The 24,777-nt window shown below is 43.1% G+C and overlaps 1 protein-coding gene across 1 annotated transcript; it reads left to right on the forward strand.

Moving 5' to 3' along the window:
• The first annotated feature begins 369 nt into the window (after positions 1-369).
• Positions 370-24,777, forward strand: grinaa (glutamate receptor, ionotropic, N-methyl D-aspartate-associated protein 1a (glutamate binding)). Its single transcript, XM_042077712.1, has 7 exons — positions 370-549; positions 9,903-10,219; positions 12,852-12,973; positions 17,650-17,850; positions 18,259-18,387; positions 18,725-18,868; positions 22,266-24,777. The coding sequence occupies exons 2-7, from the start codon at positions 9,925-9,927 to the stop codon at positions 22,413-22,415; spliced, it is 1,041 nt and encodes a 346-aa protein (XP_041933646.1). The 5' UTR covers positions 370-549; positions 9,903-9,924; the 3' UTR covers positions 22,416-24,777.

Genomic DNA, 24,777 nt, shown 5'->3' on the forward strand with positions numbered 1-24,777 from the left:
ATACTAAGTATTGTTCTTGTTATTATGATGGAAAACAAACATTACATTTTTTCAGATAATTTTAAGTGTGTATCCTCACTGTGAAAAACCATTAATAGGCACAGACACATTATCAAAGCACCAGTTCATTTATGAAGGCCACATAATTCACATTACACTGACTGTAATACATAGGCAACTCACGTATGTGCGGCGTAGGGGTGATAGGAAGAGTGAAATAACAGATGAATCTAGAGTCTGGAGTGGCAGTTTGACGTTTATAAAGTAGTTGAAATTTTTTTTTTACATACATTGGGAAATAGCAGTGTATTTGGTTATTTCCCAGAAAGAACCTCGTTATCATATGACACCAGCCTGAGTGACGTCACGTGCTGGGTCTAAGTTGTTGGGGGGGTAGTAGCCAGCAGCAGCAACCAACGCGCATCTCCCGTCGGCGAAACGGAAAACGCAACGTGATAAACAAATAACTCACAGGAACACTCGGTCTGTATCTAACTTTGGATAAATTTGTCGTTTATACTGGTGAGGAGGTCGCGATACATACTAAGGGTAAGTCTGGTGATGCATATACTACGTTATTTGTGGTCATTTCACGTATGAAACACGATTATCCGTGGATAGCAGGTCAAGTAACGTTAACGTTAGCGACAGTTTGCTAGCTGGCTCGCGAACACCAACGCAGCTAACATATCTGTAATATCTGATGAACAAAAAAGAGCCCTTTTGCGATAGAATCATGAACAACGGTCTAAACAGCTGATACATTTAACATACATTGCATGATGCCCTAAATTTGTGTGGTGTGGTCATTTTGTCCGAATATCGTGCCTCAACGTGGTCAGCGCTGATGTAACAACATTAATGTAAGGAATACGATAGAATGAATATGTTATGACAGGTTACACAAGCTGCAGTTGTCTGCGTGTACAAATGGTTGTCTTCAGGATTAGGAATCTAGGACTAGCGTTAAACGTTACGTTAAAGGGCTATGGACGTTAAAGGTCTATATTTCTCTGTAATACTCCTATTTGCCTAGTGCTACATAGAAATTACGTTAGTTAGCTAGGGGAAGAACAGATGGCTACTGTCTCTTGTATGGCTATTCAAAAGGATAACACTAATTTCGCCAGACAATTATTTCATGTCCACGAGCTTAACTTGTGTTTTGGTATTATGCGCCTCAGTTAAAAGGACATACTCTCTAATCTCTTATAATAGAGTATGCCCTTTTATAACATCTCACTAGCATGAAGTAGCAGATATCTCTTCTAGAAGCTGTGTTTGCATAACACGTAGGCTTCGGCACTGATGACATCAAGCCTTAGAAGGATATTATTTACTTGAAAAGTAACGGTCCATTACTTAAAGCTCTAATATATGCCAAATCTGTTAACTCCTGACAGTTGTAGTTTGATGATAAGCTGTTATCCTGATAGTGACTGCGTCGTTGAGTAACAGATTCTTGAGTAGAACAGTGTTCCTGTTGGTGTGGTGATTGAATCAACACCAAGGAATGATTTCCAAGTTTTTTCCATAAGATTGCCGTTCAGGTTAATATATGCGAAACTTACGCGATGATATGGTTGTATATCAGACATATCTGCTTTAAACGGCAAGCTGCTGCCTTTTGTTATTCTTATTCACTGCCTTTTTTATTCTCTGGCTTGCTTTTTTTTTTTGGTCCGGTTTCGCATGCCCTGTTGGATTTACTGCTCTTTTTAAAATGCCTGACGGCTCTGTTTAACGCAGCCCCTGGGATATGTGGCGTCACGGTATCAATTTCAAATCGAACTGGACTTCACATCTTGCTTAGCTCTGTTCTGCAGTGGAGTGGTGCGCTTTCTCTTCCATGCGGTTTAATCATCAGTTGCAATAAATGAGTCCCTACGCTGCTCCTGACTTTCACTTTACGAGCCGACCATGGCAGGTTTCCAGTAGTGACTTCACATTTGAGAAACACGTCTGCCATGACACCCTGGTCCTCCTTGTTATTTGTAACATTGTTTCATTCAGGAACACACAAACATGACTTTATGCGAGTCACAGTAAGCAAGTTTGGCCCGTGTTGCCTGTGCGGTAGTGCTGAATCATAGTGATCCAAGAAAAGCAAGCTTTAAGTCAGTAATTAGCTATTTCCATATTTAGCCTACTCCACCCACATTCTCCCTGTTGACCTGCTGTACTACAGAGATCCAGAGGCTGGCTGGTGGATTCCGATTGTATGATTATTCTAAATGTCACCATTTTTGAACAACACATATAGTGATTCCCACAGCTAGCAGATCAGTTATAACTAAATTGACAACCGTTTTAAGGTGTACAGTACAGTGCAGTCTTCTCTTCCCATGTGTAAACAAGAAAGACGTGTTACATACAGCTCTGGAAAAAAATTGAGAAATCATTGCACATTTTTCTGATGTCATCCTACTGTTGCTGAGTGACATTCACATGAGTTGACTGTCAAATTCAAGTTTGCAGTGGTCTCTTAATTTTTAATATGACCGTCAACTCATTCGAATGTCTCTCGTAGGATGACATCAGAGATATTGTTAGTGGTCGCTTAATTTTTTTCTATAGCTGTAGATATTATCAGTAGAGAATGCCTTGCAGCTTAATATAATTGGAAATGAATATTGTCTGTTATGGCAGTGCAAGTCTGGTTGTGGATTATATGCATACACTGACAGGTTCTGTATATTTAGCTGTAGTTTGTATAGACACTTTCACTTAGTACTACCACAGTCTAAGAAACAAGACAAAACTGAAAACCACAACGTTGTGGTTGACAGTTGTGAGTTGGTTTATCTGGCTGTTGCTGCGCGTAGAGTTCAGGTTCAGTGGAACATGCGAGAGGTAGCCTAGACATCTGGTGTGTGAGTCGTAGATGAGCCTTACTGGAGCTGTAAACAGAGTGAAGGTAGGCTACGGAGAGGGAGCAGGTTGGCTCTCATCTCCGGGGTATTTCTGGATCTGGAGCTCCAGCACTCCAGCCATGATAGACTTGATGCTGGGCCAGGGATTACCCCATCAGCACGGCAGCCATGGAAATAAAGAGCGAAGCTCCACATCAGCCTTTTAATGGCTCCCTGCTTTTCTGTAGAATAACAGAGGAAGAGGAATAGGATGGGAGAGAGAGTGTAGCCTCACCGAGGACCAAAATATTGATGAAGAATAATAAAACAAAGAAAAGGGCCAAACTATTAAGATAATATGAGTCAGTGACTCATGAGTTACAGCAGTTGACAGTGACCCAGGTTTATATTCAGGAGAGTGATTGTGCGGCCTGACCAACTGACTTCATTGACCTAAATCTCTGAAATCTCTGTGGGTGACAACAGCTTAAACTGAAACTACATTTATAGCCATGCTGCCATTGTGAGCCTGTATGACCTGATCCATCCATACATTAAATAGTTTATTGTTTATTATATCTCTATATATAATAGTTTATTATATCTCTTGGTGAGTGTTTGGGGCTATACGCTTAGGCCCTATAAAAATGCATATGGATAAGTGATCCTCCTTATTGTGGCTTAATAATATTTTAAAGAAATACCCATTTTACACTGAGGCACAATGATGGGATACACAGAAAATTCTCGGTCTTTAATGGTAGGTGACAACCACACACTGGCTTGGCAACATTTACAACATTCTCTACATGACCGGTGTCAAATGAATGCAATGAAACTGGTCTGGTTAGTACATTAGAGATGCATTTTACTCAGCTGACTACCAGAAACACATTTCCTGCAATTTAAGGGTGAATGGAAACCTGTCGTTGGCATGTTGTAGTCGAATTTACATGGACCATTATGAGGCAATTAAAAAAACAACAACAAAAAAAAAACAGTTTCTTTGAGAAATGTGGCAAGATTTATGTCTCTTGTTAATTCAAGCCAGAGGTACTCAACTTTTTTCCTCATTCCCCATTTTGGAGGTGGGGAATTCACAAGCTCCATCTGACCCCATCACCCCAGCAAATTGGTAACGTTAAAATCACGTTGTGGTCCCACGTTACAGTCCCCTGGATCTGATGTTGTTTTACTTCATATGTAGGCCTATTTATGACTCCTATGTATGTGTGTGTGTGTGTGTGTGTGTGTGTGTGTGTGTGTGTGTGTGTGTGTGTGTGTGTGTGTGTGTTTTTGGCATTAATATAGACACAAAAAAGACTCTTGTTCATTGAGTCCCATGTCTCAAGTCCCATGTATCATGTCTCAATTTCTCAATTTCTCTCTAGTGGGGCGGGTTCACTTTGAGAACCACTGGTTTACGCAATAGAGACTCTTTCCCCACCACTGACAATTTGCTGGCAGTGCATTCGCACTTGTTTTTGTACAGTTGTCGGCCATGCACCTCAGAGAATTTGTTTTGAGCTCAAACATTCCTCAAGGGTGTTTGAGTTGATATTCACGCAGTTTAGCTTTAGTTTCATTTTGTGCAGTCTTGTAGTGCCGTTTGTTTTGCTGCATTACACCGATCCAAATTATGATTGAAACAGGAAAGCATGCTGGTGGTGCTCCTCTGAGATCAGTGCTTAGGTCTTGGTGAGTGAGGTCCTCTTGCCCTGCCACTGTTGTGCTGCTGCACCACCATTCGCCATCAAAAATTCATTTCAAGGTTGTCCCCAAAGGTGTTTTTCCATTACAGAGCCACAGTCACATGTCTATAGTGGTTTAAACCTGCATGACTTCATGAGATTAGTTGCTCTGACATCTATCTGGATGTGAGTTTATTCATTCCCTTGGTTAAAGATGAATGTTAGTGCTGTGCTATTTCTAGTGCTGTGAATTTACCTGTAAAGATCAGCTAGTTTGGGCCAGATATGCGCAGTTGTGCCTGTTGTTGCCATAGAGACTATTGTGATTAGCTGTGGTTGCAGTTGGGTCAAAGTGCTTGCAATGCAGTGCTCTGAGTTCATTGGTTGTGGCTGGCCCTCTTCGGTGAGGACTGTACTGCTGTTTGAGGGCTACTCTGCTTTCATGCACGGCAGCACACTGAGAGGGAACCGTCAGCGGTATTCTCCTCCATTACTTTATGTCACCAGCTCACTTTCCATCATGACTGCGCCCAGCCGTCATCGTAATCTAGATTTGGCAGTGGTCTGTCCACATAATCTGGGCAATGCAGTGTTGAGGAATATCTACTTGTTTAGACCATTGCTGAAATATGTTTTAAAATCCTTCTGTCTACAACAGCTGAAAATGCTTAAAGCAGCGATATGCACATTTTGGTCTAACTAGCAAGCTAGCTACCTAAAAGACCAGCAAAGCACTGTAAAGACCACCCAAAGCCTGTGTAGTAAGTTAAGAGCTGTTCAAACAACAAACTAGTGAACCTTCCCTGTGTCTATATCACAGCAGACGACCCCCATCCAATGAGCCTCCTTATGCTGGGTGTTAGGATGATCTGGATGGTGTCATTGGCTTTACCAGCCACCCTAAGAGGATTTCTATCAATTCTTTAACCCTTGCCCGCCTTTCTCTCCTTTCCCTTCCTCTTGTTTCTCTCTCTCTCTCTCTCTCTCTCTCTCTCTCTCTCTCTCTCTCTCTCTCTCTCTCTCTCTCTCTCTCTCTCTCTCTCTCTCTCTCCTCTTGAGTCTTTGTAGTCTGTCTGTTTTATTTATTCAGCTCGTCTTAAGATGGTCACATTAATCTCCCCCCCCTACATTTTCTCTCTCTCTGGCATCACTCTTTCTTTCACTCTAGTGCAGCTGTTCCATTCTTTTCTCTCCCTCTTGTTGATGTTGATGAACTGATAGGTGTGTGTAGTGTTCTGACCTAGTTCCTCTCTGTGGGGTAGTAGACCTACTTACCTGTCAACATGTGTGTGTGAAGCACACGGATGCCTGTTTTATTTACCTTTTCTGATAAACACAGACACACACCTCTGATGCTCAGTGCAGTAATTCGGGTCATTCGAAAGCAGGCAGCCATTTCGTGTGTGTGTGTGTGTGTGTGTGTGCGTGCTCGTGTGTGAGAGAGAGAGTTCATGATGACAGGAGAAAGTTTGTCTTGCCAGTGCAGTGAGCTCCCTCTGTCTCTGTGTCTCTGCACTGTTTCCTGTGTGTTCTTAAATCGGTGAAATGGTCATCACATCATCAGCATCATTTCAGTGAACTAAGCTGGTGTTTTAACTTGTGACGGGACTTTTTAAATTGTGATCCTGTTTGTTTGTGTGTGTGTGTGTGTGGTTGTGTGTTAAACCCTCCACACATAAAGCTTTGTACTCAAAAGCATTGTCCGTTCTGTTGGTCTCCTGATAACCATCAGTCCAGCCCCAGCATCAGCAGGTTTGGTTTGCCCATTCCCCCATCAGCACTCTTGCTCTCTGGCCAGTGCTAGCATCTAGCATCTAGCCTACCGCACCTACCACAACCAGCCACCGGTGACCTGCAGCTGAAAGGAAAGGTCAATGCTTTCCAGTCCTTTTGTCAAGCTTTGCGGTTTAATCATCACAAAAAAATGCTCAATGTCACTGGTGGCTGGTCATGGGTCATTCTGATACTGTCACAGAATTACCCAAAAGGCAAACATGTTTCAGTTTTAAGATGACTCAGGCCTTATCTTATCACGTGCTGTCTGTTGGTTGCCCTCGAGTTATCAGGGTAAACAACTTCCTCCCCTGTTAAAGGATAATTCCCTAAAGGATAATAAAGGATAGTCCCTTGTCTGGTTTGTTTTGGATGAACTAGAGTGGTGGACACCGAAATTTTGACGATTGGTCCTGTCTCGACTTTTCTGATTCATTTTGAATCGCCTTTACTGCTTAAGAGTGGCTGCATGCACAAACATGTCCTTAAAACAACCCTTAACGTTCGTTTTTAAAACTGTGCAACTCACCGAGTGGTTAGTGGTGTTCGTTGATTATTAAAATCAAATATATCGGCGCAATGTACGATATCCAGTCTTGTTATTTGCTATTGTGGAACTATCACACCTCACAACCGCGTATAAACTTCCGCTCAATATTTGAGTCTGAAGCATAGACAGTGAAAAAAGGTCTCGCGGAAAGACTACAACCAAATGTTAACAGCCCCCGTTTCCGGTGGCGCAGTAATATCGTGCAATGAGTCTTCCAACAGAAATCAATGGGATTTTACAAAATGACAAATAAAACACAACAAAAACTGTATTTTGCTACGCTACTTGTTTTGGAACATCAACGAACACCACTATTAACCACTCGGTGAGTTGCACAGTTTTGAAAAACGAACATTAAGGGTTGTTTTAAGGACACGTTGTGCATGCCTGTAGGCAGCCACTTTGAAGTCAAAGGCGATTCAAAACGAGTCAGAAAAGTCAAGACAGGACCCATTGTCAAAATTTCGGTGTCCATCACTCTAGTTCATCCAAACCAAACCAGAAAAGGGACTCAAAGTGCTAAAAACCGGAATTATCCTTTAATGCCACGTCATGTGAGCCTTCGTGTCTCTGTTTCACTAAAAATTTGCCTTGTATGAAACTGATTACCGGTAGCTTGCTCTGGTTGATTAGTATCGATTAGTGTGGAGGACTGGAGCCTGAATGTGTTTAGGCTTTTTGATCATATGACATTTAGGCTTTGCATGTGCGCATGGGTTTGTCTGCACTGTGACTTATGAGATCCATGTGATTTGAGATTTCCAGGAAATGGAGCATCTAATCATCATTTTGATCTTTCCGCACATTGAGAACAATAAATGTTTTTGGCCTCCAGATTAGAGCAGGTTAAGCTCATGTGGTAACATGCTCTTGGTAGTAAGAGTGAAAGAGAAAGGACTACTGCAGTGAAAGCTCAGGCTGCTGAGGCCACTAAGGCCTTCACAGACATCAGAATACTTAAAGAGGAAGGACGTGACGGCAGAGAGACTAGTGTAGAAAAAGCTGGGAAGACAAAGGACAACTACAGATAAATCTGTGTAATCTTTTTCACCTTTGTCCCTGGCTTTCATAGGCAGGTTTGGCTGTCAGAGAGGTAGAACCGTCTGTGGTGGTCTGATCAGCATAGGTCAATCAGAGTGTTTAGTTTCATCTTTGCATTTACACATATACATCAGGCTTTTTACCTTATATGGGCCAGACATCCCATAATAATCACAAAGGTAGAGTGTGGAGTACAGTATGATTGTTATCAACCTTTTTTTCAAAGTTATTTTGGCTTATAGCAAGTCACACTGGGAATAAAGCCAATTGTCAAAGAGGTGCTGTCATTGTATGGGCACAGATGAGAAAACTTATTGTTTGTTGTACCTGCGTACTACACAACCAACTTTTGGTCAAAGAACTCAGGGGCTAGTTATGGTGTTAACAAAAAGGATTACAGAAAGTTGTCAACCATTTTTACAATGAAAGACTGACACCCCGTGTGTATGTCAGTGTGTCTGTATTTGTTTTTGAGAAAGCCGTCTCCTTAAGAGCACATACGGGATGAAAGGTCATGGGATTGGCTGTCCAGAGGAAATGGGGCAGGGTTACATAATTCTGCTGTTATTCAATGTGCCGCCCTACAAAGGGATTGAGTGAGGAAGAATACCACACAGGGTGGGGGGTTGGAAGACAGATTAAGTGATAGAACATGTCTGTGTGTGTGCGTGCGTGCGTGCATGTGTGCGTGTGCGGCTAATACAGATATCATTCTGACAATCTGTGTGAAAAAGTTGTTTGAAGAGAAAACTAAAATATCCAAGGATGAAATGTAGTGTTGGCATGTGTAAAGTTAGTGCAGAGTAAGCAATCGCCTTAATTGTTCACACGAGGAGTTGTTAAGTGGATATTTGGGTGAAAACATTGGGTATGGCCTACTCAGTAGGGGAGAATGAAAAAAGTCCCAGGGCACCCTCTCAGATTCCCCTGAAAAAATACAGGTGCTCCTATCCTAAACTTGCAGAGAATTCCCAAATGTTAGGTCTGCACTTTGAATAATTTCAACCCCTCTGGGTGGTTTGATATGGCATGAAATGATTGAAGTAAATATGTTTAAAGACCATTTATTCATACATTTAACCTCAAACATCTAATAGTCTTACCCATTCACATGAACAGCATTAGGATGTTTTATATCTGCCAAAGTGCATTTAAAAGAACTAAAGTTGGGCCCTCAATGGCCTTTCAGATAGAACATTCCAAAGTGGCACCACCTGTTGTGTGGTCATCAGACCTCCACATTTAAAGGGAAATAGTGGTGAAGCCACCTGAAACCCCATGGAAACCTTGGGGCCCTGTGCCATCCTATGGTTGGACGAAGCCCAGTTGGTATAGAAACTAGTGGATGTTTCAACTGTAAGTAGCACAAACTCACTGTAGAAGAAGCTGTAACTGAATACATATCTCATGGTTCCCCTCTATGAGTATTGCAGGGCATTCTGGAATGCTTATTTTCCAAATCCAGCCGTTTCTGGTTAATAAAAATTAAAATTAGTAACCGTTGGGCCAATCTTGGATGCTTCCCCAGGCCTTGCTCCGTGCATTCAATCTTGTTAAGTCATTTACCGGCAACTTCCATTGATATCCACTTTATAGCGCTTACTGCGGCCAAGGCAACACTTCCTTTGCATGTGGTGTGAAACATGAGATAAATCCATCAGAGATGCTGCCAACATCATCTGTCTCTTTGAGTCTCTTTACCCGTAGGCCTACTTAAGTACTGGTTAGAAGGCATAGTTGCTTACTAGAGATGAGTAGGGGGTTATATTTCATGGCTTAATGCCCTGGTGTATTTGTATTAGTCTTGTTTGCATCTGCTGTACTTTTGGAGACATATGGACACAACCCCCCACAGACAGGGATTTATCTATGACTCATCAGCTCTGCTTCAGTTCGGTCACATACTGTTTTGTTTACTCTTTTGCTCTCTCTCTCTCTCTCTCTCTCTCTCTCTCTCTCTCTCTCTCTCTCTCTCTCTCTCTCCCTCCCTCACAGGACCTCTGTGGAAGTAGCAGTGATGTCTCAGGACAAGAGCGGCTACCCTGGAATGGGGGAGTGCAACCCCCTCCACAACAACGTCTACGGCCAGCCCAACCCTACTGCACCGTTTGGGGCGCCTCCACCAAACTACATGGGGTCCCCTGGGGCACCTGGATACCCAGCCCCAGGACCCTACGCCCAGCCAGGCTTTCCCCAAGCCGCCCCCTACCCTCAGATGCCCTATCCACAGATGCCCTACCCACAGCAGCCCTACCCAGGGCCAGGGTACGGACAGGTCCCACCACAGCCTGCCTTTGTCCCCAACCCCAATGGTGAGTGCCTAGTGCTACCTAATTCTCAGATTTCTCGTCACTGGTTCCCAGCAGGGAATTGATTATCTGTTTTTAGACTATAGCCAGCCAGCTACTCCGGATAAACACTGTTGGCTATAAACAGTGTTGTGCTTACTGTAGGAACTTGCCCCATTTAGTAGCTGCGTCTGGCTCATTGACTTCAATCCCCTGCAATGCATCAACTACTTGAAAACACACTTTTTTCCCCCAGTTCTAAAATAAAGTTTTGACAATGTACAGTGCCATAAAAATGCCTTCTGAAGACTAGGCATAAGTGACCTGATTGGAGTCCAGCAGCCGCCAGTATGACGGGGAGATGGCTAGCTGGCTCTCCATGTGGAAACTCCCGCGCTTGTCTTTCCACCTTACATAAGCAGCAGCCATTGGGCTCCGCTGCAGCAGCCTAACATGTCAAGTCAGGTGGCATTACCATCCGCTCTGAGGTCTGGCTCTACCACTTGCTCCAGTTACTGCAGTTTTCCATTCTAAACAAGCACATTCCTCTATTGTTCAGATTTTACCAGCGTTGGGGAAACCTCTGTGTGCTCTGCAGCCACACTCCGCTAATGGTGCGTTCATGAGCAACTGGGAAGTGGGAGAACTCTAGAGTTTAGGGGGCCATATGTCACAACTGAACTTCCCAGAGTGAAGTGGGGACATTGGGAGAGCTCCCAGGAGAAGAAGTTTTGAAAGCCCTCATGTAAAGCTGAAAGATTGAAGTGTAGGCTTCAGTTATTCCGAATACTTCAATAAGATCTCTGAAAGGATGCATTTTTAGTATGTGTTCAATAATGCTAAATGTGTTGAATGGAAGCTTCAGTGTTCCTGTCTTAGGCTCAATTAGATACAAATATGAAAGTGAGAATTGTGAGTGCTCACATTTGCAGTCCTTAACAAGGACAGTTGCTGAAAATAAACGCCAGACTCTGCCATGATGCCGTTGCAAAGAAACGCAGCTGGCCAGCCAGCTGAACTGAAGCCTGCGGCGCTGCAGGTGTTCATTTTAGCTTGGCATCATGCTAAGCATCATTCAGCTCACTACGCTGCACTACCGCTGCTGGATGTGGCCAATTAGTGAAATCCGCAGATACGATCAGTGGAAGAGCTAGAAGCAGTGAAAGCATGTGATGGGTCCTTTCATAATGGGGAACGAGGGCAAAATATCCCCATCTTGGTTTCTCTGAGAAAGCAGCAATACACAGCTTCTCCTTTGTGCACTGATCATATTGTGTCTGTAGAGCAGAGGTTGTCAACCTTTTTGGGGCAAAGTCAAACCAAAATGCCACCTTACTATATTATTACACTATTATAGGCTATAGCAGGGGGGTTCATCCCTTTGCCCGTACTTTTTTTGTACAGTGTTCTTGAGCTGAGACAACAGCGACAGGCATATGCTCACATAATATTGACTGAGCTGCATGATCGATCTGTAGCCTATTAGGATAAATTACAATAGAATGGAGTAGAATAGAATAGAACAGAATAATGATAATATTAACAACAATAACAACAATAGAATAACAACCACTTTATGACTACGAGCCTGTATAAAAAAATACATTGGGTCCCTCAAAATTCCACGGTTCACCTCACTTTGCCTCACGACACACCCGTTGAGAACCACTGCTGTATCGTAACACCCCCAATTATCACCACTTTTGTTCAGAAATTCTAAAACAACGATGTTTTTTAACACTTCAAAATAACATTTACTCAATGAGCCTTACATTTTTCAGTAGCCATAGTTGTGTAGATTTGAACAAAATCTGGTTTGGTTCTTAACGGGAGCATTTACTGCCTGAAATATCCGATTTTGTTTACCACGCTCGGAGTTATAGTGCTGGCCTGATGGGTCGCCTATTTACACCGTTTCAACGGCACATGGACGGTTAGACCGAGAATTCTCGTCGTGAAATTAAAATTCCACTGGAGCTCCAAGCGGTTGTGTACACGCAGCCTTACAACACTGTTTACAGCTCCTCGAGTCACGGTAAAATGTCATTTTTGGTACATAGCTAATTTAGATACACCTATGTTGTGGGTGGTTGCGTTTCTATAGGAGTCCGCTGTCTTGGTTTGTATAGAAATGGATATTAAGTGACACATACACGCAAGACGGTGGAAATACGGGACCGGTGGAAATAGGGGGAGTTACGATATGTGTTCTACTGTGTCTGAATAGTAGAGTACAGTTTGCAAGTGATCAGTAGGGAGCAGGGACTCCCATTAGCATGAGATCACCGTTGTGACATTATCTGAATGTTGACAAAACAATTTAGGTTTACAGTAATAATATTATAAATTCTTCTGTCCTCCAGATATTATTGACTGCTCTTCCACAGCATTTAGAGATGATTTACTAAAAGCAATACATGTTTTGAAGTTGTTTTGTTTCATTGCTTAATAAATTAATATCTAAAAGACCCATTTGTGAGGACTAACAATGAGAACAGCAGTGAATGTGAGTGTGATGTGTTCACTGTTCAGATATCTTGCTCTGGTGCTATCCCTTTAGTATTCTCGTCCACACAGTCACCTTGCCCCCCCCCCCCCCCCCCCCCTCCTTTCAGCCCTGTCCTTCTAAAAACTTTTTTTCTCTGCCCTCCCGCAGCACCCATGATGGACAGCCCTGGTTACCATGGCGAGAACGGGCCTCCCTCATACTATGACAACGAGGAGTTCACCAACTCGGGCTTTGAGGATAAGACCATCCGCCAGGCCTTCATCAGAAAGGTAAGGAGAGCGTGTTTGTGTATTAGGAGAACATGAACCAAATGCAGCCTTCGGTATTGGTGCTTACTGTACTCATCTTGGGTAGATAAAGTGACTGGACTCTTAAACAGTTGGCACAACACTGACACTTTGCACACTAAATATCTACACATTGAAATTCTTCCACATAGATTTTCATGTGCCTATTGGCTATCCCATATACCTTTTTAGTCTTTTGAAAATGACTGACAATTTTGTATCAAACAAAGATCTGAAAACTCAGATCTGAAGATTTGTAAACTCAGTCAGAAGGTGCTGCGCCCATGCAGGTGTCTCTTCGTTGTCCATGATTTGATTGATTGCAGCACGCCGCTGGTTAGTTTTTGCTATAGATCATGTTTCACGAGAAGGCCCAACAATAGACATACAGCCAGATCTTATGACTGTGCTTTTATCGTCACGAATCTCGAACTTTAATTGGTTAAATGACTGTTAAATTGCATTATCAAACATTTTGAGGAGAGCGGTGTGTAGGAGTGATTAGCACGCCATCTTCTCAGTCACCTCTCAAATGACTGAAGTAACTAACTTAGTTAAAGATCTGAAGAAAGACACACTAGCCATGAACAATAGAATCTCGAACGTGGAAACTAGGATCGGAACTCTGAAGACGGATATCAAATCCGATAGCGAAAAGGTGAAAGCCCTGACCAAGAATATGGGCGCTCTACAAACAAAAATGTACAATATGGAAACTGAATTTCGGAAGAGAAATCTGATGTTCATGGGCCTACCCGAAGGTCTAGAATCAACTCCTGGTGTGCTGGATGGCATTTTGAGATACATTCTAGATCTCAATGACGACGAACCGATTCCTAAAATTAAGAGCTAACGGCGTACCCGGCGACCACTACCGGATCCCGGTGAACCTCCCCGTCCTTACATCGTAGGTATTCTGAGATTAAATGACAGAAGATCCTACAGTCAGCGGGCAAGAAAAAGAAACTCTTCTGGGAAGAGAAAGCATTCTGGATACAACAGAATCTACCGTTGAAGATCAGGAAAAAACAAGTGGGATATGACAACATCAGAAAGATGCTCCAAACAGATAAGTCTGTGCGTTATGGCATCCTGCATCCTGCACGATTCATTGTCACTATCAAGGGTGTGACGAGTATATACAAGAACGCAGTGGAGGCTGCTGAAGACTTGAAGGAGAAACTTCCTGAAACCTTCAAGGACTGGTCCTAGGCCTACCATGAAATCACCAGTGAGGCCTTTCAACTGCATGAGCGCTAGTAAGCCCCCCTCTCTTTATTGTATAGCCTTGGCATTTGTCCTAAACTCCCTATTAAAAAAAAGGGATGGGAATATGTGAGGGGTTGGGTTTATTAATAACGGGGAACTGTGAACTGTGTGACTTTTTTTTTTAGGCTAGCCTACTCATTCAGACCTTACATTGAACACAGAACTTCATAAACGCTGGTGCTTAAGTGGATTTTCCGCAGGTCATTGGATTTTGAGGATTGAGCGGAATGGGTTGGACTACAGCGATGCCCTCTTGTTATGCTCAAGGTCTGGTGATGGACTCTGTATCCATTGCCTTTTTTGTTGTTTGCCTTATGGCATCTGTGATGTTTGTAGGTATTTTGTGTTATTTGTGTTTATGTTTTTTCCACTTACCCTTCTGTAGCTGCAGGGACGATTTAGAGTTGCACATGTATAATGGGTTCTAATGGTGTCCATATGATTAGCTGGAACGTAAATGGCATTTCCAATGAAACTAAAAGATATGGTATCCTGTCCCACTTGAAATCTGTCATGTGACTTGGCGATGATACAAGAGACCCACACGAACGCACTAGAATCAGTTGAGACAAGGATGGGTGGGCCAGGCAATGGCGCTTTCAGAGGAGTATCAACTTTGATTTCTAAGAGATTTTCATTTCAATTAATAAAACAAATATCTGATAAGGACGGTAGATACTTAATCCTGTTCTGTGTGTTGCAAAACGAAAAATGTGTTTTAGTAAACATCTATGCTCCAAACACAGGACAAAAAAAGTCCATTCTTGTCTAAACTGAATCTTTTGGTAGCTGAATTTGCAGACTATCCCATCCTTATGGCTGGCGATTTCAATTTAGTTAGTAACGCTGTTGTGGATCGGTCTGGACGCCCTCTTCTTGTAGACGGAACCTCGTCTAGTGCACTGAAAGCATTGAAAGCACTTATTCAAGAATTGATTATATTTTCTTTTCACAAAGCAAAACAAAACAATGGAGATTTAACAACTCTACTGAGGGAACTAGTATATATACTCTTTTGATCCCGTGAGGTCTCTGCATTTATCCCAATCCGTGAATTAGTGAAACACACACAGCACACAGTGTACACACAGTGAGGTGAAGCACACACTAATCCCGGCGCAGTGAGCTGCCTGCATCAACAGCGGCGCTCGGGGAGCAGTGAGGGGTTAGGTGCCTTGCTCAAGGGCACTTCAGCCGTTCCTACTGGTCGGGGTTCGAACCGGCAACCCTCCGGTTAAAGGTCCACACGCCAGGTCAAAAAAATTAGAAAGGGTGACTGACCACCATGCTGAGGAGGGAGTTCATCTCCACCACGGGCCGAGTGGAGTGGGTGATGGGCTGAGTCGCGCTTGCAAAAGGGCACGTCCTTGCCAGAGTGCCGAATATGTCGGTGATGGCGACACAGACGTTACCGACCAAGAGGAGGAGGAATTCTGGAACCCGACAGCAGCAGAAATGTGGTTTTGTGAACAGAAAAACAATATTTATCTTACACAAGTCCTTTAACCCAGAAATGTAAGTGTCAGAAGAGTGACAGGCTCAAACAGCGCATATTTCATAAGACACTATATCTCCATTTCTAGAAAAAAAACAGGGATTTTTTCTCCTGTCTCCCCTTGTCTTTGTCTTGTTGTCTGTGTTGTTATCGTGATATGATTGTAAAAAGCAATACAAAAATTAAATTGGAAAAAAGTAAGAACATGACTGACAATTGTATCCTTCCCTTGTTCTATCCTTAATATCATCATGCTCATTGTATGTGGAGAACTAAGATATTGGCACATTAATTGAGTAGTACCAAATGGGTACACAAGTAAAGTTTATAATACCCTCAATGTCACTCTTTTGGTACAAATCTTTTTTTATTGTGCTTTTCTAGCTGTAAAACTAAATAAATATCAAGGACTGAGGACTCCATTTTGTCACTTGTAGACTAGTAGGCCCATGTTTTTATTGGCTTATGGAACTGGCACGAATCTGGGAGATGTAGGTCATTGTCACATCAGTGTTCAGAGGCCATGTAACTGCTGTATTGTAACTGGTTACATGAAAGATTTAACGGGTCAGTATCCATTCATCTCAGAATCATTGATCAGTTCACAGTTATCTGTAAATAATGTAATGTGTGGAATCCCTTTTGCGGTATCCCTGGTGTCAGTAAGGATGTTTGACTTTAATTATAACACCATTCTGTAATGATGTAATAATCAAATAAAGATGATGAAATATGATGTAGGTCACATGAGCATATGCAAGCTGAACACATACTATATCACTGGACAGCCTCGACCTGATGACAGCTGAGAATGAATGCATACTGTAGTGCTCTAAATAAGCCTAGCCAGGCCTGTCAACATGGCTGTAACTTGGTGACAGAGGTCACCATTAAAATTCTGCAGTTAATTTGACCTACAGTTTGTAATGTAGCTCATACAGAGAGCTGTCAGCTTATGATTGAGTTGGGATCCCACACCCCATTACCTTGTGTGTGTTTTAAGTTTGAATGTCAGTTATTTTCACTGCACAAGGAGGGTAGCACTTCCTCTATTGTGAGAGAATAAATGAGAACAGATGGGGGTGACAATGGCCTGCCATTCACTGTGAAGAGTGTCCAGAGCTCGCGGAAACATAATGGTGAATGGCTTACTAGACTCATTAGATTGTCCCTTTACAAGACAAGGTCTAGCCTAGCCATTCAAATTTTAGTTTGTCTTTATCTGCAGTGAAAGAACATGCTTTACACGCTTTTGTGAGCTGCTGTGTTCACTACATCCATTCAAACCAGAGGCGATTGCTCTAAGACTACAGGAGAAGCTCAGCCTCCTCCAAAATATCACAGAAAATGTCATCAAATACTACTGTATTATATCAGCCTACTATTCCAATCTGGGTTTTGGGATAACTTTTTCCCTCAATGAACAATATAGCACCTTAAAGGGACACCAGGCAACGTTTTCGTGTTAATTACTCATCTTCGTAAGTCGGTATATGGTTAAATGACTCATTACAGGGCGAATGAAGACTCTCTCGCCCGCCCCTACTGCCTGTAGGAAGAATATCCCGCTTGCAAGTTCAGTGTATCCTACCCGCCGACCGAAGCAGGCAGGCTAAAGAAACGCTAGAGATTGTTGCAAACGTGTGTATAATGGCAGAGCCGGCGAAGAAGCAACGAAAACCTTTGACAGAAGACGCAAAGAAAAGGAAAAGAGCTTCAGACCAAGCGAGGGGGAGTTTCGTAGAGAAAAAGCATCAGGCTTGCCCTTGGTGTCCCTTTAATAATATTAATTTAATAATTGACCATTTTTTATCAAAGCTTCCCCTATTCCAAAGAGCAGCAACTGCCACTGATTCAAACATTCTTTCATTTTCTGCCATGTGTATCTCCTCAGGTGTTCTTGGTCCTGACCGTGCAGCTTCTGGTCACCTTCTCCTTCGTGGCCGTCTTCACCTTCCATCAAGATGCCAAGATATTTGTGCGCCGCAACCCATGGACGTATTATGTGTCCTACGCCATCTTCTTCGTGTCCCTGATTGTGCTGAGCTGCTGTGGAGAGTTCCGCCGCAAACACCCATGGAACCTGATAGCCCTGGTAGGAGCTCTTCTCTGTGCTTGAATGTGTGGTTGTTGGTTTGCTTATGACTTCTAAACGCCTCCGTGACTGAATCTGAGTCTGAGATCCGGTTCACGGGCCTAAATGTCATCGGTGATTAGATGAGTAGAACACTAATACAACTAATACAATATTTATGTAGTAGACAATTTGCAACCATACAGGTTTCAATTTTAACTTCAATTTAAATTTTTGTGGCAGCAAGAGAAAGGAAAAAGTGCTGTTGTGCATACAGGGTTATTTAGGTTGTGGTTTTAAAACATTTATCCAGTGTCTTGTTGATGATGATACTGATTGAGATGGTTGTGGTGATGATAGTGGTTTGTGTGTGTGAGATTGTGGTAGTGATGATGGTACTGATGATTATGTTGTGTGTTTTTTCCCTAGTCTATCCTGACTCTGAGCCTGTCCTACATGGTGGGGATGATCGCTAGCTTCTACGACACCGACTCTGTGATCATGGCTGTGGGCATCACCGCAGTGGTCTGCTTCTCAGTGGTGCTGTTCTCTCTCCAGGTCAGCCTCCCGCTCCTCCCTCTCCGCGCCAGTCTGTCTGCCTCCCATCTGCTCATCAAAGAACACCAGAGGCCTTATTTGCTTTTCCTCATTTGCCTTTTCTACTGTTACATATGAAGGATGGTTGTTCTTAAAATGTTCATCAGTTTAAGCCAGTGAACTGCAGCTGTGCTCAGCTCAGTGAAGGGGAATTTTTAAACTTTTGATCGCAGGCTTGTGCATTTGACTGTAGACGTGCATTTTGACATGGTTGTTTTTTTCAGTGGTTGGAACCATGAAGTTTCACTCTCTCTCTCTTTCTCTTTCCCTTGTCCCCTTCCCCATTGGTCTCTCACAGAGCAAGTACGACTTCACTTCCTGCCGCGGGGTTCTGTTCGTGTGTCTGATCGTGCTGCTGCTCTTCTCCATCCTCTGCATGTTCATCCGCCACAAGATCCTGCACATTGTCTACGCCTCGCTCGGCGCGCTGCTCTTCACCTGCGTAAGAGACACCAGCACACCACACCTGGATCCTACACCACTGGTTTACTCAGAAGGCCTGCAGGCATTAGGAGAGCAGCCTATTGCGAATGGTTAAATGATTACACCGGAGATGGCAGACTAATACTAGTCCTTTTCTCAATATCCATAGTGCTTTGCATATATGGTTTGATAACTTGTGTCAGGTGTCGTGGACAAACAATTTCCATCGCAAAACTTAGCACGCGGCTGGTGAGCCGTTCTAAACATGATATCCATTAGGGTTGTGAATCTCTCATGTAAAAGACGATACGATTCGCATCTAGATACATGGGCACGATTCCATACAAGAAAAGATACATGTTTATAAAAAACGATTCAGTACGATTCGATGCGATTCGATGCAATTCTTTTTTCATTTCAATACAGTATATGAAACAAACCTCAATTTAGAAAATCATATTCACACATTTTTTTGCCTAATTGACAACCATGACCATGATAATTGATAAAATGAATGTGCACCTTGAGCAAATTATAAAAAATCTTTCAGAATGCTTTCCATTCTTGAACTGCAAAAAGAATTGCATTACCCACAATTCCGTGCCACGTATAGTTTCAAAACCGGAAGTGGGATGAACGCGCTGCTTGGAACGTAAATGAGAGTCTGAGCGAGCAGAAAAGGTTGTGAACCGATTCGTAACAAGTAAATCGATATAACGACCGGTTCATTTCAGTATTTTTCCGATACGGGGCTTCACGTATCGATGTAGCCCTATCTTAAACGTTAACGGATACCGATACGTATCGGTTAATCTTTACACCCCTACTGTCCATACTATGCTGAAAACCCAAATAGGCCTTCACTGCCTGATCACACAAGCCATGTGAATGGCTTGCAGATTGCAGTAGAAGCAGGCAAATCTAAAATGCTGATTTGGAAAACAAATTAGATGGTCTGCTATGGTGCCATATTCTGTGACAGACACTGCAAAAGTGACTCAGTGATCAGCCTTCAGTGGGTCTGGCTGTGCGTAATCTAAGAAAAGCTCTAAGTGTCGCAGCTGTTATCTAGCGCCTAGAATTAAACAGTTATTGGAGTCAGTCAGTGAGTGTGTGGATAGGAGGTTGGTATGGGTCAGCATGGCTCTGCAAAGCTGAAGATAAACAAGCTGTAGATCTAATGCATATATGTGTTACTGGGGGTGTGACTTCATACTGTGGATAACTTAAAGTGTATAGACCCTTTCAAGAGAGTTCCAATATCAGCATCATAGTTGGCCCCACAAGGCTTCCGTTTTAACATTCCATATGTTATCTTAATGCAGAGGAAGTAGATTGGGAACCAAATAGAACGTCCAAGCATTGTTTTTGTTTTTATTGTTGAAAGGGTCTATACCCCTCATAAGAATTGAGAGTGCATGCATGTAGCTGCAGAAGACGTCAAGTGTTGAATCATCACATATTTTGTTGCCAGCGTAAGAAAAATGTGCAAACTTTATACGGGCCAGCTTTTAATCAGTGAGGAGATGGCAAACGGCCCAAGTGCATGCCTGGAGCTTTTATAAACGGAGGAGCCAGGGGGAACGAGTGCTGCAGTGAGGCCGGAGGGAGAGAGAGGGAGAAAGAAAGAGAGAGAGGAGGAGAGAGGGAGATAGACAGAAAGAGGAAGGAGAGGGAGAAAGAAAGAGAGAGGAGAGGGGGAGAAGGAGAGAGAGGGTGAAGAAGAGGGTGAGAGGAAGAGAAGGTTTGGACAGGGAGCCCCTGTCCTCCCTGAGTCCTGGCCAGCGTTCTGGCCCCAAACTGCCCTAATTTCATCTGCAGGATGGAAAAGTGCAAACGAGGGAAGAGAGGGCCACTTTAATTGTGGAAAAATAAATGACAGCACCACACAGGCTACCCCGAATGCCCCCTTTAAAAACTGTTATGTATCCGTACAAAGTGCATTGGTAAAAGCATGGTGAGCGAGGGGGGACACAGAGAGCGTTCTGAGGGGACTCCAAAATGGAGCAAAGGAAGTAAACAGCTTTGTCAGTGCAGCGTGATGTAGGGGTTTGGAATGATCATCGGAATGGTAGAGATAGAGAAGATGGAGGGAGAGAGAGAGTGGAAAGGAAAGGGAAGGGAAGGGAGGAAGCTGGAGATGCTGGATTAGTGGCCTGGATTGATCGCGGGCATTCATGGAAACGATGAGCTCAGCGTAACAGATGCAGAGAGAGAAAGCAGACTGATGAGGGAACACAGAGAATGGGAGGAAAAGGAGGGGTGGGGGGGGTGGAGGGATGAGACGACAGACGTGCGCAGATCCTGCAGCCTCAGCTTGTTGGCTCATTACTGAGGTGCATTGGGCTCTCTGAAGCTACATTGTCAGGCAAGGCTGAAATGAAGCAGGAAGGAGGGAAGGTTAACATGAGACCGGATGAGGAGTGCTTACTGTTGTGGAAAAGTGAGGACAGGCTTGGGCATATTGCATTTTCACATATAAAATCAATCAATCCATACATGCATACTATATCTGATGGTCTTTGTAATGAAAACATGTCCAGGGGATGAAAGTCTAGAGCCGTGTGTCTGTGTCTGTGTCTGTGTCTGTGTGTGTGTGCCTGTGTGCGTGCGTGCGCGTGTGTGTGTGTGTGTGTGGCAGTGTACCAGGTAAACTAGTCTAATGTGTGCACTAAGCAACAGCCATGAGAAACACTGCTGCATCGACTTACACGAAAAGCCTCTTAATGTTTAGTTTCTCCCTCTCAGCACACTGCAATGTGGTGCTGGTACAGAACTGGTGTACACTGTCAATGTCAAAGTTCTACTTGGAACAGAGAAGCATTACAGATCACGTCACAAGTTCACAATGACTACCAGAATTTAGATAGATAGATACTTTATTGATCCCCAAGGAAAAATCCCCAAGGGAAAAAGAATTTATACTTTACTTGTGGGGAAACTGTTATTTTTCAACCTGGGCCAGGTATTAAAATGTTAGAGGTACCCAGAAGAAGACTGCAGTAAGATATATTACTGTATAAATTGTAACTTTATGAAATTTGTTTACAACAGAGGTAAACGAAGATGTCGCTCAGTAGAGATTTTCTCCATGTTACCAAAGCACTTTTAATAACATTGCGAGTCTAGTCAGTTTTCCTCATGCCCGTAAGCTGTCATTGCAGTTTTTTCGAAGCTGACCTTTAATCTGACTTTTTTTTTTTTTTTATATATATAAATGGGACTTCTATGTATGATGTGCTAGTGACATATGAAGTGTTATGTTGCTGTACTGGTCTGGATTTGTATGCAATGCAGATGAATTTTGCTGAGGGTACATCCTTCGTCTAGTGTGCGTGCATGTGTGTGTGGTTGTGTCTGCATATATTTGCTGTTGCTATATTGGCCTTATCTGACCCCTCCTCTCTCTTTGGTAGTTCCTGGCCGTGGACACGCAGCTGCTGCTGGGCAACAAGCAGCTGTCTCTAAGCCCAGAGGAGTACATCTTTGCCGCCCTGAACCTCTACACTGACATCATCAACATCTTCCTCTACATCCTGGCCATCGTAGGCCGCTCGAGGGAGTAAGCGCTTGGCGCCCCTCAGTGGAGAGGAGGAGAAGCGCGTGTGCGGTGTGGAAGGAAGGGGAAATAAAATCAAGCGAATGGTTGTTGTTTCTTCTCTCCCTCTCCCTCTATCTCTCTCTCTGTCTCTCTCTATCCTGTCGTCACAACTTTTCCAAAGAACCCTGCACCTCCGCCTTCATTTTCCATCCTCCCTCCGCCCGCCAGTAAGAGTAGGCGTGATTGGCTGAATGATTGACTGACAGACAGACCAACCAATGAGAGCCTCTCTGCCCTGTGGAGAGCAGATGAGAAGTGCAAGTTTTTAAATCCTTATTATTTAACCACTTAAATCAGTCTGAGACCCCTGGCCACAGACTCTTTATCCGTGTAAGGTTTTGTTGAAACTCTGCACCATGCTGTGCTCCATGCTGTACAGTTCGCTTCTTGCGCTGGAGACGCCGACCTCTTGTCAGAGAAGCCGGAGGGATGCATGTTTGAGCTCAGCACTCTGAAGGCTGCAGATGGAACAGATAACACACCAAAACGGGTGTAATTCTTTGTAAAAAAATGGAAAAATCAGACCCGTTAATTCACTCTTGCACCACATGTTGCCCTTCTGTAAGCCTTCAGTGTAACCTCCTGTGCATGCTGATTGCAACACTGCTCAGATAGACAGACGGACAGACCGATCTGAGGACAGACTTCCTCTGCTTCTTGCTAAGCTGTAAATAGCACATCACTTTTCAACCCTCTGCTCTCCTCCTCTCTCCTTTCTTCCCTTTTTTCCCGTCCGCTCTCTTTTATCTCTCTCTCTCTCTCTCTCTCTCTCTGTGCATGCCTGCTCTCCATGTGCAACCCCGACCCAGTGGTGCTACATGGGAAATATAACAGAATGTGCAGACATCACTGTATAAGTAACCAATCACTCTGTTTGGAACAACAGTAGACAACATAGAGAAGAGAAAATAATATAAGAGAATCTACACCGGTAGAGCTAGACATTTGTACTCCTAAATAGACACTGATCTCGAGGAAAAGGCCTTTTAAATAACACTCCCAGCACAGGCGTGAGGGAGAAGGTTGCGGTTTCGTTTTGGTGATTGACCAGAAATTTGCCGTTTTTAAAAGGCCTGTTACACTTGTGTTCCGTATTTGATATTTGCTTTCTCCTTTTTCGTCAGAATCACTGAAATGTTCCCACTATCCCCCTCCTGTCATCCGCCTGTCGCTCCCCCCCCCCCCCTGCTGCTTCTCTGTATCTCTTTTGTCCTCTGTCTCTTTTAACGTAGCGGTCTTAGTGTTGTGTTTTTTGAGACTAATGTGAAAGTTTGAAAAGTATTGAAAGTATTATTAATTTGTTTTTGTTTAGTTTTTAACCAAGCACTCTGAGGGGTTCGGAAGTTATGTACATGAGGCATTTTAACATGTTAACAAGCATTGGACACTTCTCCAATGTGTGTAGTTGTAATTATATTTGACATATTTATTGCAGAGACTGTATAGGCTAGGCTGGAATTGGGCAAATGTATTGGTTGGTTATTTCTCTCTCTTTCTTTCTCTCTTTCTTTCTCTCTCTCTCTGTAAACTTTGTAGTGGTTTCAGGCTGCTTTCACAAGATTAGCATAGAGCATTATCATCGCAAACAATCTGACTTCTAGAAGTAATGAGATGCTATCAAAATCCGGAAACATCATGTGTCAATACGATACAGTTAGCTACATTTTATTTAGGCTTACCGTTGTCTTGTACCCTTGGAAGTTAACATATTTGAAGTCAAATTAATTGCCTACGTATTACCGCTGTGAGTGGTGTAGAATTTATTAAATACATTTCTATTAAATGCATCCAAAGCTGGAGGAAGCATTGATTTGGCCACAGATGCATTTCAATGAAAACTTGTTATAATTCCATACAAATGTTTTAGCATGAAAGAGAGAGAGAGAGAGAGAGAGAGAGAGATGGACAGACTAATGTATTTGTGCTGTAAATCTAATAAATGGTGGATTGAATGTTCATTTCTTAATAAAGGATCTACAGGAAAATGGTAACCAAAAAAAAAAGACTGCTTCCTCTCAACTAACCTGCATGTGGTGCTGGTGTGTGCTGAAACTGCTGTTGCTGGGAGACGCCTCTCGAGAAAGCCCCTCCTGCCTCCCATGTTTTAGTTCTGATCTGCAACCCTCTTTTAGACCTCTGATTTCTCTGTTTGTGTTTGTAACTAACTAACTAACTGTCCGTAAAGCCTCTGTAGTGGACTGAGTGTATAGGGTGAGCTTTGGCCTTTGTAGTTCTGTTTGCACTGTACATTTGCATTAAACTGAACTGGGATTGTATTCCTCTTCACTGCTGTATGCTTTACATTAAAACAAGAAACAAAACAGAAA

Source organism: Alosa sapidissima, chromosome 21 (genome assembly GCF_018492685.1).
Source record: "Alosa sapidissima isolate fAloSap1 chromosome 21, fAloSap1.pri, whole genome shotgun sequence".
Lineage (NCBI taxonomy): Eukaryota > Metazoa > Chordata > Actinopteri > Clupeiformes > Clupeidae > Alosa > Alosa sapidissima.

What these genes read in the sequence shown, in the direction of transcription:
- grinaa (XM_042077712.1), top strand. Translation starts at nt 9,925, where the DNA reads ATGTCTCAGGACAAGAGCGGCTACCCTGGAATGGGGGAGTGCAACCCC. An exon ending in CTTTGTCCCCAACCCCAATG is followed by an intron (nt 10,220 to 12,851) that starts GTGAGTGCCTAG and finishes GCCCTCCCGCAG; the next exon opens with CACCCATGATGGACAGCCCT. An exon ending in CATGGAACCTGATAGCCCTG is followed by an intron (nt 17,851 to 18,258) that starts GTAGGAGCTCTT and finishes TTTTTTCCCTAG; the next exon opens with TCTATCCTGACTCTGAGCCT.